This window comes from Entelurus aequoreus, linkage group LG24 (assembly GCF_033978785.1).
Source record: "Entelurus aequoreus isolate RoL-2023_Sb linkage group LG24, RoL_Eaeq_v1.1, whole genome shotgun sequence".
Lineage (NCBI taxonomy): Eukaryota > Metazoa > Chordata > Actinopteri > Syngnathiformes > Syngnathidae > Entelurus > Entelurus aequoreus.
The window spans coordinates 6,531,544-6,543,547 of record NC_084754.1 but is presented as its reverse complement, the minus strand read 5'-3'; the positions used below and the strand labels follow the sequence as shown (position 1 = coordinate 6,543,547).

Below are 12,004 nucleotides of genomic sequence, written 5' to 3'. Positions count from 1 at the left end.
TTTCTAATTCTGGTATAAAAAAAAGCCAAGTTAAATTGACCATAATTTCATTTATTTCATTATACGAGCAATAAAAGGCTGAAAGGCTGAAGGCCGTGTTCCTCCACTTGCTACTTTAAATGTTCATCAGAGTATGATCCAGATTTGCATGAACTAATTAACTATTTTTCCTGCTTAAAATAAGAAAGTAGTATGCATTTGCTTTGGCTTTTCAGTCACACGTTGTGGCTTCTTGCTCAACTAAATTAGTTAAATTATTATTCAACTAAAAGACATATTTAAATTTAAAAAAGTAATTGTTCAACATTAATTATTTTATGTTTTTTACTTAATCTAGTTGATTCAAACAATTATGTGTTGTAAAATGCAGTTTCTACAACTAATACATGTTTAATTTTCCAGTTATGTGGTTTTGGAATATTATTGTATTTTTGACTAGACACTCACTTTCTATCTAATCCTTAAATTTTACATTTACAAACTATAAAGCTAACACAGATTCCTCTGCCGTTTCCACCACAGCAATACAATTCTAGTACACTGATGGAAAACGCGACAAAAAGATTCAAGAAAATATAACTTAAGTGTGACCTGTATGTGTGTAACAGACCGTTACTACATACCGTAGTCCTCCAGCAGTTGTTTTTGGAGCTGTGGCAAGGTCAGTCTGTCCTGAGGGGAGCTGCTGCCATCATCATCGAAACACACCTGACTCAGCTGCAAAGAGCAAGCAATGTGTAATCATATATAACCAATATGTAACCACAATCCAAATGAAAGTAAATAGAAACTAAACAAAAAGCTGATAAATACTACAGTGGAACCCGTTTATGTCTTGATGCACCAGACTGCTGTCGACATTAGCGGTTTTTAACATAAAAGAAATCCAAACTAAAATTGAATATAGCTGGACTGTTCGGTTTGTCTTAGATAATGTTTCGTCTCTCATCCAATTAAGCTTCATCAGTTAGACATTGCTTGCATATTGCGACTTTGCTCAGAGACAGTTTTGGCATGGTTTTCCTCTAAATGATACTTTATATTCTTATCTAACAGAGGTGCTGTGGTACTTTAATTTCATATCTTGATTACAATGACAAGACTTTTTAATGGGTATATTCTGCCATGCTTTTATTGTGAAGGTTACTCTTCACTGAACAGGAAGTCACCCTTTGGGTGTTTTAACTGTGTCCAACTAGACAGTAGTTATGGTTCTGTTTCACACTGCTTAGTGATAATTATGAAATTCTACAACACATGTTGACATAAATACACCCATTCTTCATAGAAATGAACAATCTTAGGTCCTCAAATTTTATGCCGGCCATGAACACTTTACATTGAAGTTGACTTAAGCAGGCACTTAAGTAATAATAAGTACACAGTTGACCAGGACTTGAAAAATGAGTGGACATAGACATGTCAACGACTTCAATGGGTTCTTAGATCCTTGAACCGGTATTAAGCAATTGTGCAGGACTCTACCAGATAGTACTATCAACAGATATACACGTTACCTTAAGCCAAAGATAGTCTTCAGTCTTGTCTGCCACTTCTCCATGGTTATCGCTAATGTCACATTTGCCGATGAGACAGTAGACAGCTCTCTTGTAAGGGTCTGCGCTGTTCCTCAGCACTCTGCGGTAGTGTAGACGAAGCTTGTTCTCTGAAGTTGGGGAAAGACTTAAAAAAAACAAACAGATGTAATACTTAGAGGGGCATTCTATTACAGTCTACACTTGAGTGAAATCTCAACAAGCTGCTGCACATTTCTCACCGTCTGTCAGGGCTGTTTGCGTACTCTTGAAACCAGGTCTTGAACTCGCCAAGCTGGTGCTGCACTCGGTTGATTACGTGCATCGCTGCCGTTAGGTCTCCGCAACGCAGACAATAGTAGATCACAGCCCAAACTGGGTGGCCCTCGATTTCACCATCCTGGATAAGCAGACATTAAACAATTAAGATTAGAAGGAAAATAACCCTCATTTTGCGACAACATATTCAAAGATTTTATCTTAACGGCCTGATGTACGTACGGACCCCTCATTGTACAAACTTTTCGATTTCCGAACCACGGACAGACTACAAATATGCTTTGTAGAACTAACCTTGTCTCAGTGTATGAACGTTTCATCCACCCATTTACCTGCAGAGCAGCCATTTTGTGCACGGCTACGCAGCCATTGTGGATGAGCTCATTGATCTCTGATGATCATTCAGTCTGCAGAGTACTGCTACTGTGCCACTTTGTGTGCTTTTGTGTGTTTCTAGCCTTTTTTTTTTTTAAATATTTGTTTCCAGTTTTGTTAGATCAATATAAGTGAGAGACATTTATGATCAAGAATAAACTTTCTTGACCTCCGAAGCGACAAAGCAGCTCACCAGCTCATGACGTCAATATAGCATCAACAAGCTAGTTAGCGCTCTGTGACAATGCGCCACTAAAATAGTTTGTATGGGTTTGCGCTTATGATAAAAATATCACTAATACTTGGTTAATATTCAAGTCACAAAATGTAAATTGAATATTGTTGGCAGTTTTTGGATGGCTATTTAGAGGGCCTCCCATCAACTCCATTATAAACTGACTTATTTACGAGTTAGAATGCATAAAAAAAAATACATCCGTCTTTTTGTCAATCATAATGATTGTGAACGATTCCCAAGAAAAGTGCAGTTCCCCTTAAAGTTTTATAAGCAGAGGATACTTTCTTGTGTCTGATGCAGTTGTTGCAGACTTATAATATACATTATTGAAGTAAAAGCAATTCTATGAATCAGGGATGTGATTGGGGAAATACTAAAAAAGAAATAAATATTTGGAATAGTGGATCTTGAAAGCCCTACATTTATCTGAGGTTATTTACACAAACTCTTTCTATTTTCACATTATAAATTATATTTTACATTTCTAAATAAATATACATTTAAAACATGAACAAACTGAAATCAAATAACATAACTACTTTACTTTAGTACACGATGAATGCTAATGTTAAGACAGGTTACCTGCAAGCAAAGATGCTTCATCTGCAAATAAGTCAATAAATGTGGCTAACATCTTATTGGGGTTGATAGGCTTTATATTTTCTACATGGCTGAAATTCCATTTTGACAGTATAGTTTAAGCACATTTGCCAAGTATTAGTCCAGTCTTACTTCAATTTGCCTGGCTTCTGTGAAAAAAAGCACAGTAGATATACTGATGTCATGATTAATTTTATGTACATACGTAACACTCTCCAAATTTTGCCTAGCATAGACTCTAATTAGCTATGATTAGCATATCAATTAACGGTAATTTAGTTTCTATGACAAAAGACAGTTGGCATGATCATCTCAAAAGTGCTCAGACGAAACATGTAGTTAACAGGTTTTACAAGTGCAACTGAACTCAAGTCCACAATCGACATAAGAGCTTACTTTACCACAGGGGTGCCCATTACGTTGATCGCGAGCTACCGGTTGATTGCGGAGGGTGTGTCAGTCGACAGCCAGCCAGGCATTAAAAAAAATAGACCTAAAAATGAGTCACTTCAATCAAGTCACTTTCGTCACTTGATCGACATTCACGGCACCCAAGGGTCTTGTGAGATGACGCTGGCTGCTACAAGCTCATTATTAAGAAAAAATGACAAGACAGGAAGGCGAGAAACACTTTTTATTTCAACAGACTCTCGCGCCGTACCTTCCGTCAAAACTCTAAAGACCGACTGCACAGTTCCTGTCTTCACAATAAAAGCGCTGCTTCATCCTGCCTGCGCTAATAAAATAAGAGTCTCAGAAAGCTGGCGTGCACAAGCTAGCAAGCTACGGAGTTTTTCGTCAATGTATTTCTTGAAAAGTGTATAAAAACGAGTATGAAAGCTAGACAAATAAGATGCCAAAAACTAACCACTTTCATGTGGTATTGGACAGAAAGGAGGACTTGTTTTCTCCTCCATTTGAAAATGTGGACATTATCATCACTACTGTCTGATTCGTATCAATGCAAGTCATCAGAATCAGGTAATACACCAACTTATATTCTTGTCTTCATGAAAGAAAGAAATCTATATGTGTTAAACATGCTTGTATTATCATTAAACACCTTTAACTCGTTAACAAAAATGTCTCTTTCATCAATAAATACATATAAATTATATATGTGAATGAGGTAGATCCCCTCCACTTGGTCAATTGAAAAGTAGCTCGCTGGCAGACAAAGTGTGGGCACCCCTGCTATAACAGCATGAAAATATTCGTTCTCACCTGACTGTGGCACCATATCAGAGAAAATATGACGCAAAGTTTAGACAAATTAACACACTGAAGAGTTGATTGATTGAATACTTAACTAAATTACGAGGCTGACATGGTCACCACATGTGTGTATAAAGCAGCCCCCGGTGAATGAAAGAGTTACCTGCATGCCGGGAACGGGGCCTGGTAGTTTAATGTTAAGGAAGCTGCGGACAAGTTGGTACGTTCCCGGCACCCCTCCCAGTTGTGCCTGATGAAGGTTCCCAAACACCGTCACCATGGTGTAATTTTTATAACTGGGAGAGAGGAGACACAAACACATTCAGGTGAGATTTGAGCTGCTATACTTTCACAACCCTTTCAAACCCTTAAAGAGGATGACTAGCCTCTAGATGTTTACCTGTTCTCAAGGCAGCTAAGCGCCTGCCGCACAAAGGCCATTTGCATCTCCACTGAAGTGCGACTCTTCAGGGTATCTTTGGATGGAACTAGCAAAACATCGGTCATCTGTTTCACCATCAGCCACATGTCTGACACATTCTAGACAAAAGATGGAGGACAATGAGAAACGCTTGCATCCAGGAAAGCAGAGAGAACAATACATTTCTTTTTGCCGTTACCTTATCGTCCAAATTTTCTGCTACGGACGCACATAAATCTCCCAGATTGGGCTGAATGTGACCATTTACAATCTTCTCGTTGAAAATGTAGATCTAAAGGAGGAAGTTAACACAAAGCAAAACAGATAACACTGAGTAGACAGAAAAATATTCAGTCATAATATTTCATAGCCACATTTGAATTCACGCAATAAACACAAAAAGCCTACCACTACATCTTCAAAAGCAAAAAAAATTACGACCATCGAGTAAAATGGTTCACGACGAGAAACAACAAAAACAGAATGACGACATTGAGGAGGTCGTCGAAAAAAAAGACAAAAACAAGACAAATGATGCTGCATGCGATGTGTCGACACATAGTGATGAAACAAACACACAGAGGGGAAGGTCAGAGTAGACGAAGGGGGAGAGACTCATTTTACCCATAATCCTCTTCTACCGGCCTGTCAATCAATATGTTTGATCGACACTCCTGTGACCTCGTTCCAATGTAATGTTTAATGCATTGCTGCATTTGAGTTGAGATTGTATTACAGCACATGTAAATTCTGGTTTTAAGTATATCAGAATATTTTGTACACTATGTTATGGACACTCCATTTGTTTCCTGATTTTATCAGCATAGTTTGAGTAACATAATATTTTCCTTTATAAAGCAAAAAACGCTTTGTCAACGTGTTTACAAGAAGTGACTGATTACAAAAAGTAAGTTAAAACTACATAGCAGACAAAAATAGTATAAAGATTCTAAAAATCTAATGCAGACTTGTTAGTCTCGGTTAGGGGAATTCAAAATTAGGTTTGCAGCTGATTTTTCTATTGGCTAGTAAAAACGTTTTTATGTTTAGATAACTTAATATACAGTACATTCTTTTTTCTTTCTTTCATCAAATTAAAAAATGTATTACAAAAGCAGTTAATGAGATAGTGAGGAACAGATGTGTGTGTTTGGTTCTCAAAATTTGTGGTGTTTTTAAACTTAAATTATCTTCATTTGGCAATATTTTCCACATATCTGATTATTCAATGCTATCCATCCATCCATCCATTTTCTACCGCTCGTCCCTTTTGGTGTCGCTGGAGCCTATTTTAGCTGCATTCGGGCGGAAGGCGGGGTACACCCCGGACAAGTCGCCACCTCATCGCAGGGCCAACACAGATAGACAGACAACATTATAACAAGTTTAATAAATTGTAACAATATTTTATGGAAAACAGGTATTTTGACCCACACTGGACTGGCGTTCACTACAACTTTAATAAAAAGGTATTGAAGTGTCCCCTCAACGTCCTTTTTTTTTTTCTGTGTGTGGCGAGGGGTGTCCAACAACTACATTTTCAATAATTAAGGTTTTGACTTCATGAATTCATTATTATACATTAGTATAAAAACATATGTTATTCTAATATTAATTTGTAATTTTCAAACAGGTTTCAAGTGTTAATTTCTGACTTTGACATTGTCAAGTTTAGGGTGCATGAAACCGCTTTAAAGTTTTACAACTGCTCACCTGACGTCCATACGCCACCTCCACGCTGTCCAAGGCACTCCTTCCCGGTGCTGTTATTTCACTCACAAAGCTGGGCTACAACAAAAACAACGTTCTAAATAAGAGTTCAGACATCGAGCCAATAACTAATAAGGTGTTCTTCCCTTAAAGGGGAATTGCCCTTTTTTTGGAATGTTGCCTATCCCACAATCATTGTTAGAGACAAGCAGACAAAAGGTTTTTTTTCTTTCCGCATTCTAATTTGTAAAAATCGGCTCGTTCTAGGTGGCTAGCAATGCAGCTAATGGGAGTGATCAATTGTACTTCTAAATCAATTTATAAGGGCATTCAAAACCGTCAACAATACTTTATTTACGTTCCATAACCTGTATACCTGACATTGTTATTGTAAGAGCAAACACTGAGGAATTATTTTTCTATCGTACCAACACATCGCCATGCTATGATATTAGCCGAGATGAGCGAGCTTCTACGTCAGCATGAAACGCGTTTGAGTTTGTAATGCACAACACTGTGATACGACACAGATTTGTACTGACTGAAAAACATGAAGAATCATATTAAAGTATCTGTAAAGTATTAGCCTACATTTCATGTTTTGTTTGTACACATCTAACCAGACATATGTACTGTAGTTGTACTAAAATGCATTACTTGCTGCGTGTATTATGGTCGATGATAAAGTGACTCACTCGATGGACAGTTGTTCGTCTGGTCCAGCTGGCAGGGGACATTTCCTGTTGATTTTGGGTAAGCAATCCATTTATGACAAAATAGCTTGTCTCAAAGTTCCATATCTATAGCGTCAAAATCGCTTTCACCTCACTCTCCCGGCTTCCATCTGCTCCAACGTCTCACTCTTCCTTCGTGCTGGCTTCTATAAGCAGCAGTATATTTAGCTTCAAAACCATAAGGTTGTAAATCCTCATTTGTCCAAAAATAGTCGTCTTTGTTGTCTGTTACCAAGTCTGCCATGATTAAAAAAACACAATTGTGTTTGATTCCGGAAGTAGAAACAAACCTTTGTTGCCGGAAGTCAGAGGTGCGCTGCTATGGAAACATAACTCATTGAGCAGAAGAAACCAGTCCCGGAAATGATTAAATTATCAAAATACGGTGTAGTAGAATTTCTGACCTTTGAACTATATTTCATGTCTGTCAAGAATGTACGCTCATTTCATTTCTCTTCTATTCTGTGCCATTGAATGGACCGGGTGTGGGACAAAGTTGAATATGAAGTCGTGCCAACCTGTCTACAAAATGTTTTGATTGTCTAAGTATGATTAAGGGATTCAAGGATGTTGCAAAACATGTCGAAAACCACAAAACCGTGACGCACGAGGAAAACAGACTGACGCACGAAGAAACAGATAAAACTGGCCAGGAGACCAGGACTCTAGAGAGATTGTTTTTGTTGTGTGTCCTCCGGAGGACGTCTGTTTGTTTGCAGGGACAAAACAATCCAACTTATGCACTTTTGACTATGAGTAAATAAACTTATTGTACTAAATTCACTTTTGTTGCTGTTTAAGCTTTGGACAATCCACTACAACGGTAAATATTGAACATATTACATATTGTTATAAACGTGTCTGTTACTACGTTATATATAGACTTGCACTGGGTATATAATCGTTGCTGGAGAGTTTTTAAGTCGTTTTAGAGGGCTTTGAAGGCTACAACGGTGACTCCCATTAGTCGCATCTTTCAAGCGTTTTTTTTTCATCTGTAAAATCGTAAAAAAAAAAAAAGAAGGCGTGTGTTCTTTTCTCACAATGATTGTGAACTATAGGCAAAATTCTGAAAAAAGTGATGTTCCACTTTAAACTTACAAGGATAGTTGTAAAATAATGTAGTAGTTCTGTGTGTGCAACTCTAAGCTCAGTTGACACTATCTCACAAGTGATTCAACAAGCATTTTTATCAATGTGTCTTATATCAGACACTGCAGTCCTATTTGGGTTTCAATCTTTTGTGCAAGTAAAAATACACAACTAGAGTGTGTGCTCACAGATGTGACATATTTAGAGCAAAAACTGAGGTTCTTTAATTCAATGCCAAATTAATGTTCAAAAGTATATTCACACCAAAAATAGATGTTTCGCTTTTTGTCTCCTTAGTGAAAAGCAGAGGGGAATGTGTCATTCTATTTTGGGAATCATCTTGATGTTTGATTATAAAAGTCATCTCAAAGTAACCGCTTTACAGAGGCAATAGAAAATGATGTGAGCAACATTATCTATTTTTTCTTCAACACTTCAAGGTGGAGGTTTTATGGTGCCAGTCGTGTACCTCCACATCTTGACTAAAGTCGAGGGCGTCCTCTCCTGCACCAAGGAGCGTGTGCAACACTCTCTGCTTCACCTGCTCCCACTGGACCAGCATGGACTCACGATGGTACTCTTCAGCCAACATGAACGTCTGAAACAGGAAAAACCATAGCCCACATTCTATCTTTTAATAATTTGCAGGTACATCATGTATTCTTTATTCTACATGGCCCAGTCTTGCAAATGTAAATCACTTCTGTGATAAGACTTGTTTAAAGTAATCATATGTTTGGTAATAATCCAATGGTAGAAGAACTCAATTCAACAAACGCACATGCAGTACATGATATAAGCAGTTGTGTTTGGGGGCCATTTTATTTCATCTGCCGTATTTAAAAAATAAAATTAATGTATTATTACTGAGATATAATCTTATATTTTACACAAATTTGTTTCGAAATACCTGAGAGAGTTTAGCATTTATAACACCTGCCAACCTTGAAAACTTTTTTCAGCTGCGAGCCAATTTGATATAAAATGTTTTTAATTGTGTATAAAGGCCGGGAAAAAAAACGTTCTATATATTTAAACAAAAAAGCTCTGTTATTAGTTACAGTACCTACATGTACTTTTATTTAAAATTGTTACATTATTTATTTTTCTTTATTGTTTCTATTTTTTGTTCTCTTTAGTTTAACTTTATTTCTACTATTTGCGGCAAACCAATAAAAAATGTGCTCCTGGGACACACTTCAGACAATTAATTACTCTTTGTCAGGATTGAGTTCTGAAAGGGGAACTGCACTTTTTTGGGGAACTTTGCCTATCACAAAGACATGTATGTGTTTTTTGTATAATGCATTTTAACTCATAAATAAAAGTCCGCTCACAGCGAAGACTATGGGAGGTCCTCTATTTCCAATAAATAACCATCCAAAAACCGCCAACAATACTCCATTTACTTTTTGGGACTTGCATATTAAATAGGTATTAGTGATATTGTTATTATAAGCGCTAACACAGACAAACTATTTAAAGTAGTGACGTGATCACTTCCGTTTGTGTCCATGTTTACATCATCAAGTGGTCAGCTGCTTTCTCGTTTCCTTGCTCGTCAAATGTATTGTAGATCATAAACCATGCATCTCACCTGAAAAGTAGAAAGGCGAGGATGTGTTCGGACAAGTTGGTACACTTTGACAGCCAATTTAGACCCGGAAATGGCAAAAACGATACGAAAAGACGCTTGGTTCCACCCCCATTTCTTTGTGAGGACTATGAGCCATTCTTCATCTAAATTCGGAATATATGAACATCCTAGCAGTCGGTATCCTATTGACAGCACACATTGCACATAAAAAAAAATTATAATGTTTTTTGGCTCTCAAGAAGTCTGCAGTGATTAGTAATCAGTAATGTTAAAAAAAAATGTCACGACGCGTATGCTTAAAATGAGCAAAATAAATACATACATACTAAATTTAAATGGGCCCGTTGCTAATTTACATATATACTTACATCATGTATATAAAACCTTAATGGAGGTGTTTAGATGTTTTTTAAGGGCTTTATAAGCAGAATAGTGCGGCTACCATAGGCTCCATTGTAAGCAGACTTCTGATCCCATTCATTTAATATTTAGAATGCATAAAAAAAATGCATCCGTCTTCATGTCTTTCATAATGATTTGTGAACAATAGGCAAAGTTCCCAAAAAAGTGCAGTTCCCTTTAAAGAGAGAAGTGCTATTGCAGATGGAACCAATTGATGCGTTGCAACAGTCATTTTTATTGCAAATGTTCAGTCGCAATCAGAAGTGGCGTTTATACGACACCCCTAATGTAAGGCAGGTAAAGAGCCAGATAAACACTATGGATTCACAAAAAAATCGATTCACATCCGAATTGCAGGTCTTATTCATCCTGATTCTAAGTAGATTTATAATTTTCAAATATATACTGTATATATATATATATATATATATTTTTTTTTTTAAAAGCCATTTTTAAGCCATCTCGATGCAACCACAATGAGCGTTTCTAACCTGTAACCTGTTTTGAAAAAGTTTCATTATAATTATACCAAATAATAAATTGCCAGAATTGGTTTGAATCGAGAACCGTGTTGAATCGAGAATTGATTCTGAACCGAATCGTCACGGAATCGGATGGAATCGTAAGGTGTCCAAAGATTCACACCCCCCATAAACGCACACATTTGAATTTAAGTGGAGCTTGTAAACCCCATCAGGACCTGTCTATTTTAACCCTCCACTGAGACTCCACATGAGATAATGGGAACATTCAATAATTGAATCCTTCCCATCTGCAGCCCAGGGAGATACCAATCTGGACTGGAGCCCCCATTTACAGAGTTAAATTGGTTATTGCCGGGATCTCTAAGCTCCCACTTTACGCATTTTAGAGCTTTGCTGCTGTAATATGACAACGCAACACATGAAATTTGACATCGTTTAGTGCGAGTGTCTGCAGCACTAATTTTGCTCCTTATTATATTATGCTAATACTTGTATAAAATTATTGGATCAAGGGAACTTCATAAAACATTTTTTAATGTTGAGTATTGGCTGCTTTTAAATATCACATGGAGCTTTCTAGTAAATACTAATAGTCCATTCTACATTTTGAGATACATTAAAAGGCACGTTTCCCTTAAAGTACAGAATGTCTACATGTAGGGACATGTACAGCGAGCTTTTGTTTCAGTCTTTTTTCTGTTCCAACCCTTCACATATGTCTTTCCTCCTCTCACAGGGAGCAAAGTAATAATGGGAACAGCAACTAATTAAAGGCAGGGCCTATTAGATCTGCTCAGCAGGGAAGCCATTTCAGAACCATTCCCTGATGATTCGCACCACGAGGACATTTAGATCATAGCCAACAGACGTTAGGAACAAGGTGTGTGGGTTATTAAGTGCTACTTAGGTCAGAACTGAGCAATTAAAAAGTTATGTCCATTCAAACAAGACAGGACCAAAATGACGCTTAAAACATGTTAAATGACACCTTTTGTAATGCTTTAGCTTTTTAGTCACAATAAAAGTGATCATCCGGCCTTACGACTGCCTGACTTTCTTTAACTGGATTACCGCTGTGGTTTGTAAGCCGTCAAAAGCTCCAAGTTGCAATCAGAGACACTTGAGGGCAGGCACTGACCCTGCGGCGAGATTCCTCGATGGCGGACAGCAGGGCGTTGTCCCTCTCGTTCTTCAAGAAGCCCTATGCAGAGACAGGAAGTCAGCAAAAGAGAGAAATGCAGAGAGAGGACAACAGGGAGAATGACACCTTAGCTCGGCTGGACAAAATATATCGGAAAAAAATGTTTAGGCTTGTACAGGG

General features: G+C 37.4%; 1 protein-coding gene across 3 annotated transcripts in view; it reads right to left on the bottom strand.

Moving 5' to 3' along the window:
• Window positions 1–12,004, bottom strand: part of LOC133641840 (nuclear pore complex protein Nup93) — a 59,478-nt gene that overhangs the window by 14,800 nt on the left and 32,674 nt on the right. For all 3 annotated transcript variants that reach the window (XM_062035902.1, XM_062035903.1, XM_062035904.1), the window contains 9 exons: window positions 11,822–11,884; window positions 8,669–8,797; window positions 6,377–6,451; window positions 4,863–4,955; window positions 4,643–4,782; window positions 4,406–4,538; window positions 1,778–1,935; window positions 1,518–1,683; window positions 624–717 (listed from right to left, as the gene is read on the bottom strand). In XM_062035902.1, coding sequence (XP_061891886.1) covers window positions 624–717; window positions 1,518–1,683; window positions 1,778–1,935; window positions 4,406–4,538; window positions 4,643–4,782; window positions 4,863–4,955; window positions 6,377–6,451; window positions 8,669–8,797; window positions 11,822–11,884 — 1,051 coding nt within the window. The remainder of the gene's footprint in view (window positions 1–623; window positions 718–1,517; window positions 1,684–1,777; window positions 1,936–4,405; window positions 4,539–4,642; window positions 4,783–4,862; window positions 4,956–6,376; window positions 6,452–8,668; window positions 8,798–11,821; window positions 11,885–12,004) is intronic.